The sequence below is a fragment of the Hypomesus nipponensis genome, chromosome 14 (assembly GCF_054491055.1).
Source record: "Hypomesus nipponensis isolate SF chromosome 14, ASM5449105v1, whole genome shotgun sequence".
Taxonomy (NCBI): domain Eukaryota; kingdom Metazoa; phylum Chordata; class Actinopteri; order Osmeriformes; family Osmeridae; genus Hypomesus; species Hypomesus nipponensis.
This window is the reverse complement of record NC_140374.1, coordinates 5736053-5761038: the sequence shown is the minus strand read 5'-3', so window position 1 is coordinate 5761038 and position 24986 is coordinate 5736053. Positions and strand designations below refer to the sequence as shown.

The window sequence follows — 24986 nt, the reverse complement described above, 5'->3', positions numbered from 1 at the left end:
CCTACCTCAGTCTTGCCTCCCCCCACCCCAGTACTAAGCTCCACCCCAGAATTTTGAGCCTCAAGCCCCATCCTGCCTCCTGCCAGCCCCAGCCTCCATCTCCATCTATTACTGCTCTGCCTGACTGAAGTCATAACAGAAGTTAAAGTTGCTGGGGGGTTTAGGGACGGGGGGGGCATGGTCGGGGATCTGCACGTTTTCCAGGTCCAGGAGGCGGAGTTTGATTTCCATGGAGAGGAGGATCTCCAGCTCGCTGCGCATGCACTCACTGCTCATGTCCTTCCCCAGGAGCACGCTCAGTCCGTCCGTCCACAGGCAAAACTGGGGGGGGGGGGAGATGACAAAGTAGGGAGGGAGTGTATACAGAGAGGAGAGAGAGGGAAAGAGGGAGGAAGGAAGGGAAGAAAGGGGAGTTAGCAACAGACAAAGAGACGCCAAACGTTATGGCTCATGGAGGTTTGTTAAGCTGACAAAAACATTTCATTCTTTGATGATATATTCTATCGTGACAAAACCATTTCAGACACACAGCGGACCAGAGAGAGGAGGTCTTCCTCAGTCACTTACATCTGTCCGGGAAGAGGCGATGAAGTTCAGGCTGTACTCCTCCACATCATACGTGATGCTGAAGGCCAAGTCCAGATTCTCCTGCAAGAGTGGGTGCATGGTTGGGGCTGGGCAAATGAAGGCTACTTCCCACCCTGAAACTAATTCAACATCCACAATACTAAGGGCATCATTTAGCAGACACTTTCCTCCCAAGCAGTGTGCAGGGGGGAATTTGAACCTGTCTAACTACTCTACCAGTAAGCTATACCTATCCCCCTATCAGGTAACCATGGGCCACTGGTGGTGAGAGGAATGTGAGGAGTGAGGAGGCACCAACCTTGGTCTGCTTGCCCTTGTTCTCTTTCATGTGTGGACAGTCCTTCCCCATCAGTAAAGCCTTAATCTCTGCAACAGGAACTGCAGAAGTAGAGCAGAGGAGGGTGAGAAGACAAGAGAAATGTGTGTGTGTGTGTGTGTGGGGGGGGGGGGGGGGGGTGTATGAGAGGAGGGGAGGAAACGGTGTAGACATGCAGCTCGGAGGAAGCGACTCACTTTTTTCTTGCAGCATCTCGATGGGCGGAGCCTCTGTGTCCTCCCCCACGTCGCCATAGTGAAGAACTTTGTGATTAGGAGACAGGCGACAGTACCACAGCTTATCTGAAACGACCAGCGGGAAACGTCAGAGCGGGTCTCCCTCCTCTAATCCACAGAGCTGCTATCTGCTCTGGAGATGGTGTCTGGGAATCTTCACTTGGCTTAAGGGCACCGACAGCAGCCCTTAGTACAGGACGTCCTGTGATCCCTGCAAATGTGTACTTTATTTCTCTGTATGTTGCATTTGACATCCTGTTGTACCACTCTCATAACAGACTGAACCCAGTCAATTATTTGATGTTACACTTCAGATGTGGATGTTTTTGCGGCACTGTACCATTTATAACTGGAGCTGAGACACGATTATTGCACCGCTTCCGGCAGCATTACTTTGCCACTTCACCGGCTAAATACAAAACCTTAAATACAAGACCACCGAAATACGGCTAGAACTCTACACGTCTGATCCTTGATTTTCTGCTGTTCCTTCTATATGCACTGTTTTTTTATTTGCTTTGGATAAAAGCATTGTTTGCTAAACGACTAAACGGTAGATGAGACGCTCGCTCTCACCCTGTCTGCGACGGCTGCTGATCTTGCGGAAGAGTGTTCCCTGACACAGGCGGTTCAGTCTCTGCTGGCGAATCAGTTCCAGCAACTCGGGCTTCAAACGCTCCTTCAGCTCTCTTAACACACACACACGCACACCACAAAACACACCGTCAGTCCCATCGAGCAAAACACAACTTATTCTGCTCACTTCTACTACTACTACTACTACTACACACACACACACACCTGGCTAGACAGAGACACATTCCTGACTGGAAACACATTCCTAACTAGACACACATTCCTAACTAGACACACATACGTAACTAGACACACATACGTAACTAGACACACATACACAGACAGACACACTGTCAGACAAAGCCATAAAGTCATATCCAGCAGCTTGAGAGCTGGTTCAATGTCAGTATACAGACACAGTCAGTGACTCTGATGAACATGTCGTTTGGTGACAAAACAGCTGGTTCAATAGGGGTCAAAACTAGACACACAGGCGGTCAGGGCGAAATGTTCTCTGAGCTGCACCTGGGGGGTGTGGATTGTTCTAGATAAGGTTGTAGAGGGTCAAGAGGAAAGGTTGTACAGAAGTTTCTAGAGAGAAGGTTCTAGAGAATGTTCCACAAAGAACTTTCTACAGAGAAGGTCCTATAGAGAGGGTTTCAGAGAGAAGCTTCTACAGAGAAGGTTCTACAAAGATGAATCCAGAGAATGGTTCTAGTTTATACAGAGAAAATTATAGTAAGAAGGTTCTAGATATGGTTCTACAAAGAATGTTTGACAGAGAAGGAGAGAGAAGACAGAGAGTGTTCTAGCAAGAGGGTTTTACAGAGAACGTTCTAGAAAAAGTTCTAGAGAAGCTCACAGGACAGGGGGTGCGAGGGTCTCCTCCTGATGCAGACGCTCCGTCTGCCTCAGCTTCAGGATCTCACTGTAGTTCAGGGCGTTGACCTTGTTCTTGAACAGTTCCAGGGATGTGGGCTTACTGGACAGGGTCCTGGTGATCTGCTCCCGCACCACTTGCATCACCTGCAGGAGGGGCCGTAGACAGACCAGAGGACAGTTATCTATCACACCTTCACAAGGAGAGGAGGACGATGGGGTGATATGGGAGGGGGAGAGGGGGTGCATGAGTGAAGGGGGAGACAAAGGAAAGGGGTATTGACCATGACAGAGGAAAAACGACAGGGGGAGAACGAGAGAAAGCAGGAGGGAAAGATTAACAGAGACAGGAAAACGGGAAGTGAGGAAAGAAAGAGTGAGAGAGGGAGCAGAGAGAGCAGGAGAGGGGGGCTAACACAGAAAATGAGAGAAAGACAGAGCAGGGTGTACAGAGAAAGAGGCTCGCACACGCAATACACTCTGGTATTGCGGTCACAGTTGCACAGGGGAAAATCCATAAAACTCAAATCCATAGTTCACTCATCAAACCAAACTCTGAACGTGCACAGACACACACAGAAAAACGGATCTTCTCAATGAAAGTCGCAAGTGTCCCCTGTTTGGTCCCCCCTGTTTGGTCCCCACTCCTTTCCCCATCTCCCCTTGGTGATGGGGAAGGTACCCAATCATCTGTCAGACAGACAGATCATTGATCCATCTATTCATCTCTCTATGTATCAATTGGCCACCAGGTCAGGTTTTTTTATATTTTTTTTTTACTAGTCACTCCCTGGGGATGTAAGCATATTGGTTAGCTTCACATCGATGGGCTACAGTCCGCAGTTCTGACACAACTGTTCACCATAGCTGACTATGAGTCTGAAGTACGGAAATACGTTCTACAAGTTAACACACACAGTCCAGAAATACATGTCATGAAAGGTGCTGCGTGTACACATTAGCAATCAAGTGTTCTATCAGCATGTGTATTTAGGTTATCTAGTCATTCAAATACTTACAGAAGTAGAGACTGACATTAGGACATATCTTAGCCATATATTCTTCGAAATGTACGACAATAAATTCAAATAAATACCACCACACATTGGCAACAGCACTATAGTACACACAAATTCAACTAACCACAAACATGCCAAGTTCTCACCTCCATTATGCTTTCCCACTAGTTTAACCACTAGTTTAGGTGTCCAGTCAAATGAGAAATGGAGAGAGGAAAATGAGGAGAAGAGTGTAGGGAGAGTGAATCCGATTGATCATGAGTTGACCAGCACTGGAGCTGTTTTGTAAACAGACACCCTGATAGTCACACGCACACACACCCCTGTCCAGCCCCGCTCTTTCCCCCTCTAACACTAACGTTCTCATGGACCGACCAATAGGAGAACCCCTGAGTGCTGATCTCACAGAAGCACCTGCCCCTTTTCCCTTGTAATCTCGTGTGTCTGTTGTGTGTGTGTGTGTGGACAGCAATATCGACCCCCCTCACAAACATACTCTAGCATCCCTCCAATAATGCCTTTCACACACACAGCCCCCCCCCCCCAAGCTGGAAGTGGAGAGTTGCCAAAAGCAATTAACGGCTGAAATAAAGAAGAGTAAGGGAGGGTTATTGGGGGAGAGAGAGAGAGAGAGAGAGAGAGAGAGAGAGAGAGAGAGAGCTGTGTGTGTGAGTGTATGTGTGTGTGTGTGTGTGTGTGTGTGTGCTAAAAGCCAAATATAGCCCATCAGTGTGGCTGGCTGTCTGGCTGAGGTGTAGAATGTAACCCTGTCAGAGACAAGGACCAAGGAAAATGAAAGGACGCCATTCCAATATGACCAAAAACCTGGGACATCTCGAAATATCCTTTACAGAATCTACCAATATTAAGAGCACCGACAGTGCCATTGTTTGAGTTCACTGGTTATGCACAACAGACATATTGGGAAGCAATCAAATACGATTCTTTGTAAAGCCCATTTTCCAAGCAATGTCACAGAGGGCTTAACAGATACCCATAGAATTGGACCTAAAACAACCAAAAACCCTCAAGGAAGACAAGGAAAAACTCCTGGGAAAACTGGGACTCCTGGGAAGAAAGACAGTGGGTGAATTGGTTGAACACAATTCGGCCGTAAGAGCGGCGTTCCAAGTAAGCATTTGCGAGTGATTCCTAATGTCCAAGTCTGGTGCGCTGTTGTTCTCCAGAGGTCTGTGCGTTGTGTCATTCCTGCTGATGTCACCACGCCTTTGTGTGAACCTGCCCCTGTGAATCTGCCACCCCGCCGGTGTCTCTTTGTGCCTCTAATGCCCCATTGTCCACAGGTCAGGGCATTGTGGGTAGGGAGCAGTGGGTGCACACAAAGGCAGGCCGCTTGGCCGGACGCTGGCCCCCGGCAGGGTCAAAAGGTTGCGTGTTTTACGAGAGGAGCAGAGCGGAGAGGACAGGGGTACTTTGTCAAACATGTCTGTGGACGGGATGCGCCTGAATACAAGCTTGCTCTGAGAGAAACCTGGTAGTTAGCATCAGAAAAGAGATGCAGGCTATCACCTAGAGGCCTGCTGGTCACTGGAATATGAAGCCCATTCAACCACCTCAAAGAGCTTTTGCTGTTGTGTTCAACCCCCTCAGAGACAACCATCCAGGAGCCACAGTCTAGTCTAGACTGGACATCTAGTCTTATGCTGCTCCACTACACTAATCCAAACTGGTCTAACTAATCTAACACTGTCTACATTAACTGGTCTAGATCTAACTGGTCTAACCCTATCTAGTTTAACTGGTCTAGATCTACATTTATGCATTTTTAGCAGACACTTTTATCCAAAGCGACTTCCAAGAGAGAGCTTAAGTGCTTAGGTCACTGATCATAACTCATATCTAACACAGACACATAACACAGATCTAACTGGTCTAACCCTATCTAGTCTAACTGGTCTAGATCTAACTGGTCCAACCCTATCTAGTCTAACTGGTCTAGATCTAACTGGTCTAACCCTATCTAGTCTAACTGGTCTAGATCTAAGTGGTCCAACCCTATCTAGTCTAACTGGTCTAGATCTAAGTGGTCCAACCCTATCTAGTCTAACTGGTCTAGATCTAACTGGTCCAACCCTATCTAGTCTAACTGGTCTAGATCTAAGTGGTCCAACCCTATCTAGTCTAACTGGTCTAGATCTAACTGGTCCAACCCTATCTCTTCTAGATCTAACTGTCTAACCCTATCTAGTCTAGATCTTACTGTCTAACCCTATCTAGTCTAACTGGTCTAGATCTAACATCCCTGTCCTGAAGGTGCTCCACTACTGTTGCCATGGCTCCTGCCAAACTTTGATATGTTATCCACAGGTAATGTCCCGGTTTTAAGACTTGGGGTCAGTCCAATCCAGAAGCATATTGAACTTTAAATACATTAACAACTAATAAGCGTCTGGTCCAGATGACCAAGCTGATAATCAGAGTAGTTGGCAGAATTGTGGCAGAGCACTCAATAACTAACTTCATTACTTAATAAATGAAATCATTTTTTGTTTCTGTGTTCGCTCATTCATTGATTCATAATTTCATCAATATTCTATTGTTATCACACGATCAATGTCTCCAACTCATGACCCAGGACTAACAGCTATGGATCAATATGCCTGAAATAAAGTTGAATTTAATTGAAATTAACCTCTAGTCCATCTGGTCCGATGCCACAGACCTACTTCTAGACCTCTGTGGAAAAGATACTGGCTGTTTTTTTTGCTCTGATGTGGCGACTGGTAAATACACTATAACTATAAACTATACACAATACACTTCTGATCCTTGATTTTGTGCTGTATTTTCTATAAGTTTGTATGTCGGTTTAGAGAAAAAGGTCCTGCTATGTAAAAACGTCATGTTTACACAGTCACGCCCTACAAAGAGTAAACCGATACACCTGGTGTAACACTCGAAACTTCGGTTACCCCACACCTTAATTTGAACAGTGGGTTGGGCAGCTCATGGGACCGATGGCAGATATGGTTGGGGGTTGGGCACCTTGTCAAAGTCCTCCTGTGTGGCTCTCATCTCCTTCCAGGTCTTGTTGACCAGCTGGATGCAGACGCAGAACAGCTCCTCCAGAAGCCGATCCTGGGAGAAGAAGATGGGGTGGTAGTTGGACCCAGTCTCTGACGCTGGGAGAGGGGGTGGGGGTGTAGGGGAAGAAGGAAAGAAGAGGCGGCAGGGAAGAGTAGGAGAGGTGGAGAAGGTAACGAGGGGAAAAGAAAGGCAGATAGAGAGAAAGAGGAATAGAGAGAATATGGAATTAAATTAAATGTATACAATATATAGTATATTTGAGATGCCAGACCGGACCAGACCAGACCAAGCCAGACCACCCCTAACTTTTACAGTATACGTATTTCAGTATTTAAGATTTACATTCCATTGTTCTTCATTATATTCTTCTATAAAGCATAATTTGGTTTGAGAAAGAGGAGTTATATAAATGGAATGGAATGGACTGGACTGCATTTATATAGCACGTTTATTTATTTTTATAAATACAAATAAAATGTAACTCACGGGGCTCTCCGATGCGTAGGATCTCACAAAGGATGAGGGTGAGCTGGATGCTGCTTCGGGCAAACGGGCACTCATGCTTATCCTCTCTGCTGCTGTTCTCCAGGACAAACTGAGGGAGGGAGGGAGGGAGGGAGGGAGGGAGGGAGGGAGGGTGGGGGGAGGGCGAGAAAGATGGAGAGGTTCCCCAAGTGGAATAGAAGGGTTTGAAACTAAGACAGATTGAGTCCCTACTGACCTCTGCAGTTCCCTCCGCCCCGGCACCTCTTTCCCCTACCACACCCCTTCCATCCCTCACCCTCCCCAACCAACCTCCACCCGCTCCCACCACCCCCACCACCACCACCTCACCCTGCTGTAAGCGTCTGGGTAGCGGGAGGCAAAGTAGGCCATGGTGTCCAGGGCTAGGAGGCCTGGGGGGGTCCGGACCAGGTCCTGGCCAGGGTTACTGTTGTTCTACAGAGAGGGAACACATATACACACACAGACACACACCAATTTAGCCACACATATATATGCACACACAGAAACACGCCAACACACAACACACACATACACACACACAGGACAGCTGCTTAAATCGAGGCTAGATAAAGATGGCAGTGATGACAGACAACCTTTTTGTGTTGTACTGAACTCATGTCTTACAGGTAGAAACCCAGTAGTCCTAGCTCAGGTTGCACTCACGGAGAAGCCAAGCTTCTTGAACTCCTTGGCGCAGAGCGACCGTCGCCTCTCGTTGCTCAGACTGTTCTCACTCTCCATTTCAAACGCCGCCTGGCGGAGGCCATGCAGGATCTCCCTCTGGTCCTGCAGGAGGAGGGGAGGGAGGAGGGGAGGGAGAGAGGGACGAGGGGAAGGGAGGAGGGGAGGGAGGAGGGGAGGGGGGGAGGAGGGGAGGGGAAGGGAGGGGGAGGGAGGAGGGGAACGGAGGGGAGGGAGGGAGGGAGGATGGGGGAGGGAAAGAGGGAGGGGGACAGACATGGAGAAAAGGTGGGTGACAAAGTGTCCATGTTTTCGCCCGTTAATTGTGTGTATGTGTGTGTGTGTGTGTGTCTAACCTGGTTGTAAGAGTCCAAGGGCGTCCTCATCCTCTGCTCCAGGTGGTTGAGAGTGACAGACTGCAGCACGTACAGATAGTGAGCCATCTCATCCCCAACCGACGCCGAACTGTGGATGATGTTCTGCAGGACCACAAACAACCAGGAGCAGGTCACACACCCTCATCCCTTCACCCATCATCAAGTCCTCTCCTGTCATGTTCTGGTGTAGGGGAACCTCCTCTATAGCTTCATATGCAGCTAGACGTTGTGGATGATATGCTCAGGCTCATAACCGTACCTTGTAAATGTACGGACGAAGGTTCTTCTTTCCGAGATATGCAAACAAATCCTGAGAAGGATCAACAGTATCAGGTTCACTACATCACAACAACAGATTCACATTATCATTGGCACAAGTTGAGCAATACATTATTGACATTTTTATGTAAACAATTGTAATTAAGCTTTTGTCCAAAGCGACAAATAAATACAGGCATACAGTAGTGGTACTTTTGATGGTACGTCAAATTTTAGGCTTTTGTATTTTAAATGAATAGAATACAAATTTAAATGTATTTATTGTATTTCTGTAATGGTTAAGATACACATTATGGACCATATTAGCTTTTTATAGTACCTCGGTTTGTTACTGTTGTGCCCCCTTGCATTCCTTATTTACTGGAACAACTTCCAGTTTTTTACAGTTGCTAGGACACATTTCTCAATACTTAGGTCACTTTTTCAAAACTCTTCACACAGTTCTCCTAACCAACTTTAATCTCGGTACAGCAGTTAATTGCACATTCAAAATGCACTAAAACCAAATCACTTCATAAATGTCTCAAATCGACTCATTCTTACATAACACAAGCAAAGGTTGACAGCCAACAAACTTTGTCACCCACAAAACAATTACCTAAAAATCACTAACAACAGGTACCATGTTTTCTTATGTAAAACAAGGACACCTCTCTACTGTTTAGAATTCACGGCAACATATGTTACTGGAATGAATCAGACATGATGCAGTACGCTTCAATATGTTGTATATCTTTCTTTTTTGTCACTAATTCTAGAATACAAGAATTTGTATACACACCATCCACTGATACAGATACAATAGGAATGCCACTGTAATCTTCTGCATTTAGCTATAGGTTCTCATCCACATCTTATGTCATCAAGGGCAATACACCTAGGAAAGAACCTTCTGGCATGCCTGATCCATCCCTGTCAATGCCCAGGCATCCAGAATTCATTGTGTCCAGGAGGGACATTTGATCATGTGGATGGTGGTCATACAGTAAACCTTCCACCTCCATGAGGAAAATAATGATTCTATGGGGTTGATGAATGGAGAGTAAGGTGGGAAGAAAAGTGACACCATTCTGGGATGGGCTGCAAACCACTCGGTGACTGCACGGGAGTGGTGAAATGCCACATTGTCCCATACAAATGTTGGCTTTCTTCTCTCTGCATCCTTTTCCTCACCTAGCACAACCCTTCTGTAGAGATCATTTTATAGCATTTAATTTTTTTATTCGAAATATATTTCATTACAATATTACTGTAGAAATGTAGCAAATTTTTGTATTATGTTATTGTTTTGAACTGAAGTTTAACAGTTTTGAAAACAGTATGTAAGCATGTGCAAATTGGCCTGAAGGTACATAGAGTTTTGGCAGCTGTTGTGTCGAAGTGAGAAAATAAGGAATGTAATTTGAAAGATGTAGTCATTGAATGCATTTTGTGCCAAAGCGATGATAAATGGTCCACAGTTTAGCCAACATATTCTTCTGTTGTGATCGCTGTGTGAAGAGTTTTGAAAACGTGACTTAAGTATTGATAAATGTGTCCTAGCGACTGTAAAAAACTAACTGTAACGGAACAATTTCCCCTTATGGATCTACAAAGTTAGCTTGTTTCTTTCTTTCTACCTATCTACAATGCAGTGAGCATTTTCCCCACAAGGTGGCAGTAAAAGCTACAGACAGGAGAGGAGGCAGGCGGCAGGAGCAGACATAAGAGGACTTTGCCCCCTGTGAGATGAGATCATCAGGACTGCTAAAGCCCTCTGTTTAGCTTTAATTCAGGGAATCTGGAAAGACTTATCAATGTGCCTCTGTTTTTTTGCAGGAAGTAGAAGCATTAAAGAAAGCTGGGAGAAGGAGAGAAACAGAGGGTTACATAAAACAATATGAGCAACTTGTAAGAGCTTTGGCACTATGGTCATTGCTTGAGTAGTGCAGAGTAGAGCAGAGTAGATCAGAGCAGAATAGAGAAGGGTAAAGCAGAACTGAGCAGAGCAGAGCTGAGTAGAGTAAAAAAAAGGCAACAGACTAAAATATAAAGAAATACAAAAATCTCTTGCAGACAACCTGCTCTAGTCAGTCTAAAGCTGGAAACTAAATCACTCTAAAAAATGCAAAGGAACGTCATAACAGAACAAGAACATGATTCATGAGTTGTCGAGGACTGAGCCTGGGGACCCCTTCTCCCACCCCTAGTTAACCCTTTGTTTCTCTCCTCCTCTGAATACAGCTCGCTATTCTCTTCAACTCCTCACTCCTCCCAACAGTCATTCTACACCTCCCCTCCATGCTCCCTCCCACAACCCCTCTCACTTACACTCACTCCTCCCCTCCTCCAACCCTTTAACGTGACGACACATTTTTTTCCCTTTGAGAATGCAAGCAGGCTCTATCCTCATATCACCAAGCATTGGTGGTTCAGTGGTAGAATTCTCGCCTGCCACGCGGGAGGCCCGGGTTCGATTCCCGGCCAATGCATGATACCTTTTTGTTGCTTGCTTTGGGTACACTGACAAATGTCAACTATCTCACTAACACTAAACTATCTATTGTAAAACTGCACACTTAAAACTATAATTAGTGCACACATATTGTAAAAGAATGTTCCTAAACATACGCTTTCATTTAACATACAAATATCTAATCAAATAATATCCTCCCATAAATGTTCATTTAAAAACGTTATTGACACTTAATTCTATTATGAAAAGCACCAGCATTAGGCTGAATGCTACCAGACATATATGAACCAGAGCACAGCTCTACCTGTCGGTCTGCATCGTCGGCAGTCTGGAGCAAGGCCATCAGGAGAGCCATGGCCTTGGTCTGGATCTGTTGGTTGGTCCTGAGATACAGAAAGGAGAAGGAGGGACTATGAGGAGAGAAGGGGTGCACAAGGATGTAAGGAGAGTGTGTTTATGTATGAGCCTGTGTGTACGTGTGTGTGTGCGTGTGTGTGCGTGTGTGTGCGTGTGTGTGTGCGTGCGTGTAGAGCAAGAGCACCCAAGGACGGGTGAATAAAAGCCTGTAAAGTTACACAACAATGAAATCAAAGACACCCAAACTGGGATTGGCTACATACACCTGGAGGTGTGCGATGAGTCTCTCCATGGTGACTTCCTGTTTGACCAGCAGGAAGAGGCTGGTGCTGCTCAGGACCATGCTCTCCAGGATGGCTAGTGACACCTGCTGGATGGAGGCGTCCGCTACCTTGGCGTTCACGAAGCTGGCAATCTGACAGTGAGACAGATGGACACACACACACACACACAAGTGCACGCATGTACACACAAACACACACACACCAGCCAAATAATGTGTCATGAGAAGACAAAAAGAGAAAAAGGGAGAGATGGAGAAAGAGGGAGTCAACTGACCTTCTTGATGAAGACAGAGGAGAGATTCTCCCAAGACACAATTCCATGATCCATCAGCTCCATAAAGCCCGTCAGTGTGTGGGTCATGATCAAAGGGGCCCTGACACACACATACACACACACACACAGCACAGGATGTGACTACATCAACACACATCATGACTGCGGTGAAGAGATGAACAGGAAGCGACAATCTTATTAAGACAGGAATGTGTGTGATGACTCAGCTAGAAGTCCTGCTAAACTGGAAGAGACTTGTGTATCATGGTCTGCAAGTATACCAAACTACCAGTAAACCTATTCATAATCCTAGACCTGGATTAGGACTATGTTAACTGTCTATGAAGGACTTCCATAGCATTGATGGTTTGAGACTATACTATAATCAGGCTCCTGGAGTAATATTAGCTGATTAGCATTAGTTCATTAGCAGTGGCTCATTTAGATGGCCACACCAAGAGAATGTGAGCAAAAGCTCATTGTAAATGAGAATTGGTTCATTGTTAATGAGAATTGGTTCATTGTTAATGAGAATTGGTTCATTGTTAATGAGAATTGGTTCATTGTTAATGAGAATTGGTTCTCAATTGATTTGACCCGGTTAAATAAAGGTAATATAAAAGCAAAAATGATAGGGAGTAGAGGAAGGGGTGGAAAAGAAGGAACAGGCAGCGAGAGATGTGTTCACTTGTGTTGTAATCACCTCATATCTCAACACCAGCTTCTATCAAAGCAACACATTCCTCTCCTGCCTGAGCAAATATTCACCGTCAACTACAACCTCCCTCGCCCCCCCTCCCACACACACACTCCTAGAAACACGAACACCACTCAAAAAAAGAGTGTGTGTGCATGTGTGCACCAGTGTCTGTGTGTACGTGTCAGTATGTGGCGTGTGCATGCATGCACCACTGTGTGAGTGTGGTGTGTGTGGCATGCATGCGTGCGCATGTGCTGTGTGTGCGCGTGTTTGTGAGTGTGTGTGACTGACTCTTTAGCCTCCTCCACAATCTCCACCAGCAGGGCGTGTCCATCTCGGCTGATGAACTCCTGAGCAAACGTCACGTCGGTGGACACGCTGGCCAGCTGCTTCAGCGAATCACAGCGCACGCCTGAGTCTGAGCTCTGGATGCCTTTATACAGGTCCTCTGCACAGCGACCCTACACACACACACACATGACATACACACCAAACACATACACATACGCGCACCAGATAAGCTTACAGTAATGAATTGGCTGTGCAACCATGCACACACACACACAGGAGATACAGTGTGATGATTGTGGCTGGATAGTGGCCTCCTGCCAGTAGACTCACCGGGGCCTTGGTCAGCCGGAGAATGCAGCCGTTTTTTATATCCAGACGATTCTAGAGCACACAGACCACAGAGCAGACACAATAATACACATTTATATATATATATATATATATATATATATATATACACACTTAACAGGAAACTCAGTGCCTTTAACTGATGACAATTTTCACACTCAGAAAGTGAGTGAGTGAGTGTGAGAGTGAGTGTGAGTGTGAGTGTGAGTGTGAGTGTGAGAGTGAGAGTGAGAGTGAGAGTGAGAGTGAGAGAGAGAGAGAGAGAGAGAGAGAGAGAGAGAGAGAGAGAGAGAGAGAGAGAGAGAGAGAGAGAGAGAGAGAGAGAGAGAGAGGTATAAGGTTCTCTGCAGCTCTGCAAGGTGTTGTCCACATAAGTCACACAGTCCAGTGACCAGCTTCCCGGCTGATGGAGGGGCATGAGTTTGACCTTTCTAAAAGGACAGCGGGCTTCCAAATATAGCTCCAGCTGCTACACACACTTACATTCCAAAGGAAGTTTTACAGGACAAATCACTGGCTACTGTCACAGACTGCATGCACTCTCAGAAGAGAGGAAGGTATGACAATGGAGATCAGATAAAGGTGATAAAGGCTATATCTGTTAGATTAAGGTTATGTTTTTTAGACAAAGGCTATATTTGTAGTTCCGAACTGACCGATTCAGTGATGTAGGTCTGAACACCATCGGCGTACTGCAAGGCATGGTTGTCAGGCCCTTGAAGGTTCCATCTGCAAGCAAACATCAAACACACAGCAGCAACTTATATGGTATCTGACTCATACTCACACACACACACAAGGTACGCACACACACTTAGTACACACGCACACAGGCCGTACACTCACCCGTCACAGACCTCCTTTATTACTGCTGACAGTGGCTTTTTCTGTACAGACAGACCAATGAAATGCAGTCAGTGAGTTGGACATAAAGGAGACGTGTCCAACAAGACGTGTCCAACAAGACGTGTGCACACACACACACACACCTCTCGTGACACAGGATGGTTGGCTGTACAGGAACCCCAAGTTTAGATTTACTATGCCTCTGTGCATTTCAGGAAAGACAAGCTTTGCTACTTGTATGTCTGTGCGACCATTACCCTATAATTAGTGGTGCCTATGGTGGTCAAACAATCAAATGTTTTGGTGTACTGCGGTAAACCAATCACTGCCCTGTAATTTGTGGCCGGCGACAAGGTCAACCAATCAGATGTTTTTGGTGAGATTTGTCAGTCCATTGGGAGTGTTTCTGATGGGCCAAAGTGTATGAAATATGACTGAATGAACACTACTAAGTACCTCCTCCTTTTTTGGAAGAAACTTCATTTCCATCAATTAAAATCATTCATCAATTTTGACCTATAAAGTGCATCTTTATACTGTATACAGCTAATTGGTTTACTTGGAAGAGCCATGGGTAAGGATTGCCTATGCAGTTCTTGACTAATAGTAGCTGCCCAACTCTTACCTGGTCCAGCTGTATGAGTTGCGGGTAGGCCCCAGGCATCTGAATGGCGATCTTCACAATGTCCTTTTGCTGTGGCATCCTGGCTGCTGGGCAAGGCCGTCCTCCTCACTGCCTGACAGATAACAACTACACTAGTCTATTTTCAATGTAGATCAAGATGTACAAATAGCCTTCACAAAAGACAGAGACAACACACACCAGGGACTGTAGACAGGAACAAGAGGGATATAGGAATTCTCTTGGTCTCTTGATGGCTTCTGAAGAAGTCAAATTGAGACAAATTGAGACTGGTGTGTTTGTGAGCTGATATGGTCAGAACTGCAGAGTAAGCTGAGATACTAGAGCTTTAATTTTTAGTTTGGTGATCTTATGTGTTCCTCTTTTAAGATACTTTACTGTGTCTATCAAGCTGAGAGAGCTAAGCCCTCTATACTACTCAATCCACGGTCACACACACACACATCTATTTCCTCTTTAGCCCTGATTCGGCTTCCATTGGAGATAGTGAAGTTCTTTTCCCAAACATACGGAAACACTACAGCACATTCTGGAAGGACCCTTCTGCATCTGCTTCAGGACAAAATCTCTCGCTGTCTTTCGCTTTTTCTATTCCATTTTTGTGTGTGTATGTGTGAGAATGTGTGTGTGTGTATATGTGCGAGTACAATCCTTGTAGCCTACTCTTCAGTAGTTCCTCTAACACACTCTCTACAAAACAAGAAGCTAAAACAGAAACATTTTACTGCTGATACAGTTAACAGAAAACAGAAAGCATTCTAACCCCAAACTGCACCTTCAGCTGTTAGGCCACAAACCATATTAGGGCTGGGATTAAGGTTAGGTCTAGACTCTAGAGCAAGGGTTAGGGTTCAAGTTTTGGCTAAGGTTAGCTAAGCTTCAGCAATCCAACCTTGCACCATATAAATCTTAATGCGAACTTTCAACATGCAAGAATGTCATTTACGCACTGTAAACACAGATGGTCCCTAATCAGTAAGAAGAGGAGGAATGCCAGGTATTTTGTTGAAACATGCTCCAATCACACCCAGCCAGCAGCAGATTCTAAGATAATTTCTCACTTACTAACTTCTGTAATAACAGTCTGAACAGAAGTCCAGTGTGTTGCAGGAGGGACCTCCGAGATGACATGTGTGCCTTAAACCTGTGTGTACGTGTGTTTATGTGTGTGTATGCACGCATGTGTTTATGTGTGCATGTGTATGAGCACAGGTGTGCTTACATGTGTGTGTTGCCAGTAACCAAATCAATTGTCTGTGCTCGTATAAATATCCTGATTCATGTGTCAGCCTTGTGTTACTGCAGGCCTTAAGTGTGGCATGGCCCCCTTGACCCTAGAATAACTGTCCTCCTACCCCTTGCTCCCTCAGGGAGAGAAGGAGGGTATGTTCAGCTGCCTGGAATTCCAAACTTGCAAGACCACTCTACAAACACACCTATACACAGTTTGTTGTCATCTTATCTGCACCAGTAACCCCAGTTTAGTTTATGTGTTCTTCTGACAAAGACTGTCAGTTGTCGACACTCCAGTGAAACTGATCCAAGCAGACACACGATTAGCCCAGTCCTCTTTACCCTGTGGTTCAATTCAGCTGTGAGTTTAGTCACGCTACCTGACACTTGGGATGGGCATGGGAATATTTGGTTTGCTTCAATATAGCACAGCCTGTGGCAATGCACAGCATGAACAAAACTAGTACCTAAAAACAAAATGTTTTTACAACCATATAGTTATGATAACTATCATTATAAGCAAAAGCATGTGCGAGACAAATTACATTTCATGTCAGTCTGAGGACAATGTAAGTTGACATAAATTGAGGGAGCACAACACGAATTCAACCTCCAGGTTTATTTCAATCACGTTCTATAGCCAACATGTTAGTTCTCGCACAGGCAAAGCTAAGCAAAAGCACGTAAATAAATCGACAAACTAGTGAGTGAGCTGACATTTTCTTCGATTCCTACCTGTTTCAAAACGAGTTTTACAGTCCTCGCGAAAGAGCCGATTTCGGAGAAGGTATCATTTGGAGCAGGCTCCCCGAAAATTAACGACAATAATCCGAGATGAAAATATTGATAATGGAAAACCTGGAATATTTCGGTGGAGTCACTTCCTCCAAAGTTTTAGAAGTAATTGACCATTCAAAGTTCCGGGTTTTGCAAAGCCACAACCGCCCTCTATAGGCAGACCGCCCTTGCTACTCCCCTTTCTGCATGAATGGAATAGTCCACATTAATTTCAGGAATACCACCCACAAAAATGTAATATATACGATACCAATACATAGGCTACAACACTAGGCCGTGACAAATTTGCCTCTATTGGTGACAGAGAATTATCTGAATTGCCGTCCCTGGCTTGATGCGTTCTCATTCTCAATCTAAAAACATCCATGTGTTGACACAACTAATCCTAGTTCGTTCCCAGGGCACTTCAGTTGACTGCTCAAACCGCTGGATTTAACCAGATTTTATTTTATAGATCCGACCATTAAGCCAAATAAAACAGAAATGTCACATGATTTATTTATTCATTTAATCGAGGTGACGTAACTACAATATAGCCATCATCATGAACCAGTTTAAATGCTTTGATACTGCAGACAGTGTCCTTCACAAACATACAAACGCCCGTCAACACATACACTCTGCTGTTTCTGATTGAAGTCCCTGGGTTTGGAAAGGCTTCAGAGAATTGACAACAATACTTTTCTAACCAGGTGAAGGGTACCTCTAGTGTGTTTCATTTCAGCCCATACCACTCATGGTCTATGCTCTTAAAGTCTTGTCAGACTAACCACCATGCTCACATCTCATTTAACTTCCTTTATATTTATAATGAATATAACTTCATTACATTTACATTTAGCAGACACCCTTATCCAGAACTTCATAATTTAAAGTCAAACTAAATGTGAGTTTGTGAGGTCTAGCTGGTTCCATGCACATCACTTATCCCTATGCAAAAGGAAAAACTAAAGAATGACAGCATAAGGCTAGATAACCAGTTCCAGTCAAAAAGAGAGCAAGTTTAACTCACCATTCTCACATTGACCTTTAAATCCTTCTATGACATCTGCCAGCAAGTGTATGGGGGTTACGGCTTTTTACGCGGTCAAATAGGACACCAACCATCCTTACTGGTCGGACTGGTGTAAAAGTGCAATGATGAGAAGAGATTTCAGAGGATCATTTTGTACATATATTCCACATACCTAAATCCTCAGATGAGTAACATCATCTAACAGATATTAAAAATATATATATAGAGGCTGTGACACTATACAGGGGCTATTTCCATACAGAAGCTTTGACACATGGAACACGTTTGGAATAAAAAGAGGAAAAAACAACCTTAAATGTGTAATATAACATACTTCTCTTACACAGAGAGAATCATATGAACGGGGGTACTTCAGGCATATGTCTACAGGGTTGAGCAACATATTAACAGACAATAAACCAGCACTGAAAAGTGCTGCTGTTCTTCATGGCAACTATACATTATCTGTAAAAGATACAAATGAAACCATACATTTGATTTCACATACACTGACACGCATAAGCTAAATAAAATAATGTTTATGTACGCACCATGAGCGCACGTTTTGTTTTTTTTGTGAGGTGAATAAAATGGGCACACACAAAACATGGAGAACAAACAAGACAATGAGGACCAAGGCTCGTCAACAAGAGAATGATCGGTTTGATTCAGGACTGTCTGATTCTTTTAAATGATTTGTTCACCTGGCTAGTTCGCTATTGTTGTCCGTCTCTCAGTCTAACGTACTGTAAGATCTGTGGTACAAAATATATATTCTCTATGTACAGGACGACAGTGCATATTTAATCAGTTGTGCTCTGTCAGCGTACGTTTGAGCTCGCACGGCTGTCCAAAATGTGTGTGTGTGTGTGTACAGATGCCAGGGTGTATAGGTCAATGACGGCCTGTGTGTGTGTCCACGTGTGAGTGTCTGCTGTTTGTGTCCGTGTGTCTGATGTGTGCATGCGTGTATGGCGGGGAGACTGCCAATTGTTTCTGTACGTTTGTACCATGGCTTCACCAAACGCACGTGGAAGAAATTCTATTTCTCACACACATAGCAGTTTCACAAAGAGGAGCCATTTGACCTGAGAGATTTAGTGAGTTTCGAACGGACACACTGTGTTAAACCTCAGTACCTGTATCCATGGAGACTGGGCTCAAGGTTAAGGACATAAGGGAAACCAACGTTACAAAAACTCCATCGTATACACAGGAGAAACAACATTTTCTTATAATACACATGGATCCAAAAATAGAATCGCTCATTTGCTTTTAAGGTTGTGTAGTTTGTGTTTTTCCATAGAAAATGTAAAAAAAAAAGAAAGATTTGTTCCACTCTTCTTCCGGTACGCCTTCCGCACACAAGCTGAAGGGTGGTGATGTCAGAGGTCAGAGGTTAAGGATGGGCACGTCAAAAAGGTCACACAGGCCCTCGGTCTCGTCCAGGTTGTAGATGTAGTCATGATCACCAGGAGGAGGGGACAGGCGGAGGAGAGGAGAGAACACTAAAGAGAGTGACAGCGAGCAAGAGAGAGCGAGAGACAGTGAGAGAGCGAGAGAAAAAGTATGAGTACATCCCATATAAATACCCTCCTGAAACCCAGGAGGAAATACGTTCTTTTTATGTTGGGTTGGGTTAATGAACAGGAATATATATATATAGTTTTTTTTTTATATATAGTTTTTTTCAGTTTTCTTATTTCAGTTTTCTTTCTTAAACCAATGGCATGCAGACACATGCATGCGCAGCAGTGGGATGTTGTTCCCCTAGATTGGCACTGGCCATGCTACACACGGACACAAAGAAACCACTCACAGGGTTAGAATGTTGTTTTTCTGGATCTACCCATCCTTCACTGAGTATCTGTATTTAATCATTCATCTCACTTGAACTTACCTTCTGAGGACATTAGCTCCTCCAACAAGTCTGCACTCATGATCTCTGTTAGATGAAGGGAGAGAAGGGATGAAAGGATCAGATGGTGATTAAAAACATTTTCATGTACTTGATTGATTCGTGATTGAGAGTTTGAAGACCTGAATTACTACTTGCCTTTAGTTGGGTCAAACATTTCAGACAGGTCTTTGGGGAAATCCAGCACTGTGGACAGAAGGATTGAAACGTTAGAATGGGACTATAGTTTTGGAATGGACAAATATATTACGTTTTGGAAGAAATGATTTCAGTTCAACAAATCCAAAGAATCCACCGGCACACTTACATTCAGAGGGCGCTGACTTGATTGGCTCAAAGACCGCAGCGGAGGAAGGCGAGCTGCCGTCCAATGAGGCGGATGACTGGAGCGCCTGGGCGTCCAATAGCGGCGTGGGTCGGATAGATGTGTCTGAGGCTGCAGCCAATGAGCTCCCATTGCTGCTTGTTATTTCTGGGGAGGGGGAGGAAGGATGACATTAGCTACACAATGAGCAAGCATTTATGAATTTCGCGGGGGGGGGGGGGGGGGGGTGTATAGCTCAGTGGTTAGAGTATTTTACTGTAGATCAAAAGGATACAGGTTTTAATCCCACTTTACATTGCTTTGGATAAAGGTGTCTGCTAAATGAATACATTATTATATTATTATTTTGAACATACTGGTTATGCTTTCACACTTGGCAATTGCTCAATAACTGCTCAACATCTGTGACATTTCTCAGAATTAATACTTACATCCCCTCAATGCATTAAACCATACTTACAATCTCTTAATACATTTGATCCCTTAACTAACACATGCTTACAAACCCTTAATTAATACATACAAAGGTAATGAGGTAGTCAAACAAAGAACAGAACTCTGTCAACAAACTCCCCTCTCAAATGGGCATCTTATACACAGACACTTGTCACCAGAGCGCCCTGCCCTCTACACCCTCCCCCCAGAGTCCCCCACCTGTGGTGGCAGCTGTCTGGGTAGAACTGCTGTTGGTGGCAGGTACAGCCAGACTGGGACTGGAGGAGGCTGAGGAGGGGGCTAGGAGCTGGGGAGGCTGAGAGGAAGGTTTGGGGCCTGGGGTGGTGGTGGTGGGGGGCAGGGTCTGGATCATGTCCTCGGGAGGGGGGACGGGCAGCACCACAGGAGACGGGCTGGACGGGTCCTTGTTGACCAGAAGAACCTCAATGGGTCCTGCCGAGCTCTTCAGGCGGATCTGGTACTTCTTCTGGCCGTTGATGGTCTGTTCACACAGGGAACCAGAGAGTACGAGACAGCGTTTGGGTATAATAGACACAGACTAAAAGGCATGTCTGGCTGTGTGTGTGTGTGTGTGTATAAATGTGTGTGTATGAATGTGTGTGAGCGAATGAGTGAGTGAGCGAGCGAGCAAGCAAGAAAGCAGCAAGTGAGTGATTGAATCAATAAATGAGAATGTAAGTGAGTGTGCCTGTAAGAGGGACAGAGATAGAGATACCGTGATAGAGAGACAGTGATAGAGAGACAGTGAGAGAGAGACAGTGAGAGAGTGACAGTGATAGAGATACAGTGAGAGAGCGACAGTGATAGAGATACAGTAATAGAGAGACAGTGAGAGAGCGACAGTGAGAGAGCGACAGTGAGAGCGACAGTGAGAGAGCGACAGTGAGAGAGAGACAGTGAGAGAGCGACAGTGAGAGAGCGACAGTGAGAGAGAGAGACAGTGAGAGAGAGACAGTGCGAGAGAGATAGTGAGAGAGAGACAGTTAGAAACGGGTACTTACAGACTCTGGGACAGGCACCTCGAGCTGTGTGCCTGTGGGGGCACGGATGGCTAGCAGGGTATCACCTAGAGGGCACAGGACACAGAGGGGTGCACAGGGGCGGAATGAGGAGGGGGGTTACAACTATGACAGTGTACATGTGCAGATGTGCTGCTTTGGAATAAATACTCAATAATCCAAACTTCCTCCTTCCACAACTTATCTGCTAAGACTAGATGGGTGAAATGTATTTTAAAGACTACAAGCTTTCACCAAACCAAAGATGGTTAGATCAGATATGTCCTAAGGAGCATCTTTACTTTTCCAGAATAGGAGAGAGAAGGAGGACAGCTGGGAAAAGAAGGAAGTGCAAGGAGGCCTACCCTTGAACGCTCCACACAGGTCTTCGTGTCTTACATAAGCCAGAGTGGATGTGTGTTAAGGGTACAACATCTTACCATTGGAACATAGATCACTGACCCAAACACTCCTGCTCAAATAGCAGGATTCTGCACAGCAAGTCCCACAGGTGGGACTCTCCTGTTAGGTCTACGACCCCGAGGTTGAGCGCCACGTTCCTGTGTGCAGAGCTGCTACAGTAAAGGATATGGGCTGTTCTGTGAGTCGTCCGTGACGTTTTTGATGCTCTGCTGGACCCAGACCCTCTGCTGGTCCAGCTCTTGTTCCCGCCTGTCAAGGTCGTCCAACTCTGCCTTCAGGTCTATCAGCTTGTCTGCTATCTCCCTGGTGTTGCAGCCTGGGCCCACACCCCTGTGGACAAGAGAGGGAGCGATAGAGGGGAGGAGGGAGGGACGGGTAGAGGAAGGGAAGCATACACAAATTGAGAATTAGACAGACAGAGGCGTTAGAAGTGTAAGCGATGCGAAAAGCGGAAATTGCTGGAAGGCCAGTGTGTGGGAGAACCAGAAATGATTCGTGTAAGCCTGTGTACACATCCAGTAGCTACACATCGACTCACTTCCACTGAATGCTGTTCTTGGACTTCTTCTCGATCAGACCGATGCCCTCTAAGACGTTGGTGATGTCATAGATGCGCCGTTTCTGTCGGACGGCTAGAGTGTCTGCAGCCTGTCGGGAAGAGACCATTTTACATTACACTTAGTCATTTAGCAGACACTCTTATCCAGAGTGACTTAGTCAGTACAGGGACATTCCCCCGAGGCAAGAACATCATTTGGCATGGCTGGGAATCGAACTGGCAACCTTCAGATTACTAGCCCGATTTCCTAACCGCTCAGCCACCTGACTACCCTAGACCAGCAAGACATCTTAGTAATAAATAATAAGAAAGTGTTTGTTCAGCAGATGATTTTTTTTTTGTTCCAAAGAGATTAAAAGAGAGAGTACAAAGGGGGAATCAAACCTGCAACCTCTTGATCTGCGGTCAAATACTCGACCACTGAGATGCAACCCTCCCCTACCTCCTGCCATCACCATCTCTGCTGTGAGTGTGAATCAAGTGATGGATCGAGAGAAGGTTCTGGTCTTGAATTTACTATATTTACGGTCCCTAAAGTTGCCATTTACACCCTAAACACATGTACAGATCCACTTCATTTTGTAAGTGATGGCCTTACTAGGAATAGCCTACTTAGCAATGGTATCAACACTTGTAAACCACACAATGACAGGAAATGACAGAATGACAGTTTTTTTTATATGATTAACACCCTCCATATAGAAACTTTCCAAGCTTTTACTTTGACAGACAGCCAAGTCACACTACCGGTACATGTCGTCGACCAGCATTTGATAAAGCGTACAGCACAATGTCTAGAGCTGATAACTGTTTGGTGTGTTTTAGGCCGATCTATGCCATTGCCTACACTTGCCATGTTAAAACAGGGTGTGCTCAGTCCCACCCTGGTGTAACTACCCACTGAACCAACCACAGTAACTGTGACTGGCCTGCAGATAAAGGGTGAGGACACAGATTATTCAACTTTATTTGAAACCTACTTTCAAACCTTCTGGCGTCAATACAAACTTACCCTTGTGCCCTTGTACCCTTGTGCATATGCCTGTGTGTGTGTGTGTGTGTTCTCTCTGTGTGATTCATTCTGATACTGTACAACTATTCACAGATGTCCATGATGGGCAAACTGTCGACCAGTTTGACGAGTTCGTACAATGCTGACTGCTTTCTAGATTGATGACCTAGTAGTCCATGCTACACATCATACATAAAGTAAGCATATGGTTACATCATTCAAAGTTTTGTTCCTGCCAGTAATGCCAGGACGGTCAGTAAGACAAATCCAATACAAATGGTAACCTCACAAGAGTTTCTTCAGAGGCGGTTGACAAAAGATGACCCACTTTTACACAGTGGAATCTGCAGGGGGCAGTCTGAAAAGTTGTCCAACTTTCATTAGCTGGGCTCGCAAATGTGCGTAACGTTAGTACAAACGTCAAACTCAATGACAAGTTAATTTGTTGACGGAAACTAACTATCACTGTTGAAAAGCACTTAGCTAACGTTATCATTTGAGTGGCCATCCATTCAAACGCTAGCTTGCTAGCTAGCATTAAAATGTGGTGGTGCAGAGGGGCTCGAATGACATCCGCGTGCCAACAACAAAGAGGTGCATGCTTACTGCTTTCAGGTCCAGAACTCCATCCTTGGCCTCTTGTAGTAACGTGACAAACTTGGTCGTGAGCAGCCCAAGGCTCTTTTCGTGTCGGCTGGGAGTTTGAGGCTGCAACGAATCTCCCATTGCTCCAAGTTCGGTTCTTCCCGTCTCTAGCTCCATCATATTGTTCGGATCCAAAGCTTTTAGCTCCAGTCTAAACCTCTCCTCACACTGTTAGTACAGTACTAGTCCTAACACCGCTAGCTAACTGTAGCGAGCACCCCTGCGACTCGCACTTCGCAAGCAAGAGAAGCGGTGTATGTGTCAATGACTAAGTGGTAATTCTGATAGCCTGGCCTTGCCCGGTCCAGATTGTTTATCTGGTAGTCCAGAACAGGCCTGTGAGATATTTCAATGAGCATAAGGTCTGAGAAGCCGTTGAGCACGCGAGGTATGCTGGGATAATGTTGTCATTAGGTTGCCAGGTTTAAAATAAATAGTGAAACAATCCAACGTAGATGGATGTATCTGGATGGATGTATCTGTAGAACACGGTCAATAAAAACATTGAAAATACCACTAGCCTTTTTTTGACGCCTGCCTAAATATATTATACAAAACACATTACCGTTGTTAATCCCACATGGATCTGCGCTCTTCTTGTCCGGAATCTTGTAAATTTGGCAACCCGCAACAACTACAGACCTTCGCTTTCTGGGAAACAAAGTTTTTTCACAGCTTTACGGAATAGGTTTCAGAAACTGTGCACGCGAAATTGATAATATTATATATCTATTTTATAATGATAGAACACTCAATGGTCATTTTATAGCAACAAAGATAACACTTTGGATAAAGGCTACATTAATTATCTCGTAACTATATAGCAATAATACCCAACAACATTGTAAATGTCTGTAGTAGCCAAGGGCTAGGCTGTTACTTAAAGTGTAGTTGGCACAG

At 45.0% G+C, this 24986-nt stretch overlaps 2 protein-coding genes and 1 non-coding gene across 4 annotated transcripts; 1 reads left to right on the top strand and 2 right to left on the bottom strand.

Annotated features, from left to right (window-relative positions):
- elmo3 (engulfment and cell motility 3) lies at window positions 1-16871 on the bottom strand. Of its 2 annotated transcripts, none has more exons than XM_084671999.1 (21): window positions 16673-16871; window positions 14687-14798; window positions 14062-14102; window positions 13872-13944; window positions 13198-13248; window positions 12868-13037; window positions 11877-11976; window positions 11582-11733; window positions 11266-11344; window positions 8487-8537; window positions 8207-8329; window positions 7833-7955; window positions 7497-7601; window positions 7149-7257; window positions 6621-6757; window positions 2579-2742; window positions 1717-1829; window positions 1102-1206; window positions 887-966; window positions 568-648; window positions 1-321 (listed from the first exon to the last, which is right to left on the bottom strand). In XM_084671999.1, the coding sequence occupies exons 2-21, from the start codon at window positions 14762-14764 to the stop codon at window positions 109-111; spliced, it is 2148 nt and encodes a 715-aa protein (XP_084528125.1). In that variant the 5' UTR covers window positions 14765-14798; window positions 16673-16871; the 3' UTR covers window positions 1-108. The 2 variants fall into 2 exon arrangements, with proteins under 2 accessions (XP_084528125.1, XP_084528126.1); XM_084672000.1 differs by having other exon boundaries at window positions 14687-14794.
- trnag-gcc (transfer RNA glycine (anticodon GCC)) lies at window positions 10907-10977 on the top strand. The gene has a single exon. It is a non-coding gene; the product is annotated as a tRNA-Gly (tRNA).
- A 649-nt stretch (window positions 16872-17520) lies between the features above and the next one.
- e2f4 (E2F transcription factor 4) lies at window positions 17521-24469 on the bottom strand. Its single transcript, XM_084672951.1, has 10 exons — window positions 24048-24469; window positions 22409-22518; window positions 22040-22200; window positions 21813-21857; window positions 21451-21515; window positions 20648-20930; window positions 19976-20140; window positions 19807-19854; window positions 19651-19695; window positions 17521-19258 (listed from the first exon to the last, which is right to left on the bottom strand). Exons 1-10 carry the CDS (start codon window positions 24204-24206, stop codon window positions 19143-19145), a joined length of 1197 nt encoding a protein of 398 aa, XP_084529077.1. The 5' UTR covers window positions 24207-24469; the 3' UTR covers window positions 17521-19142.
- Between the last annotated feature and the right edge of the window lie 517 nt (window positions 24470-24986).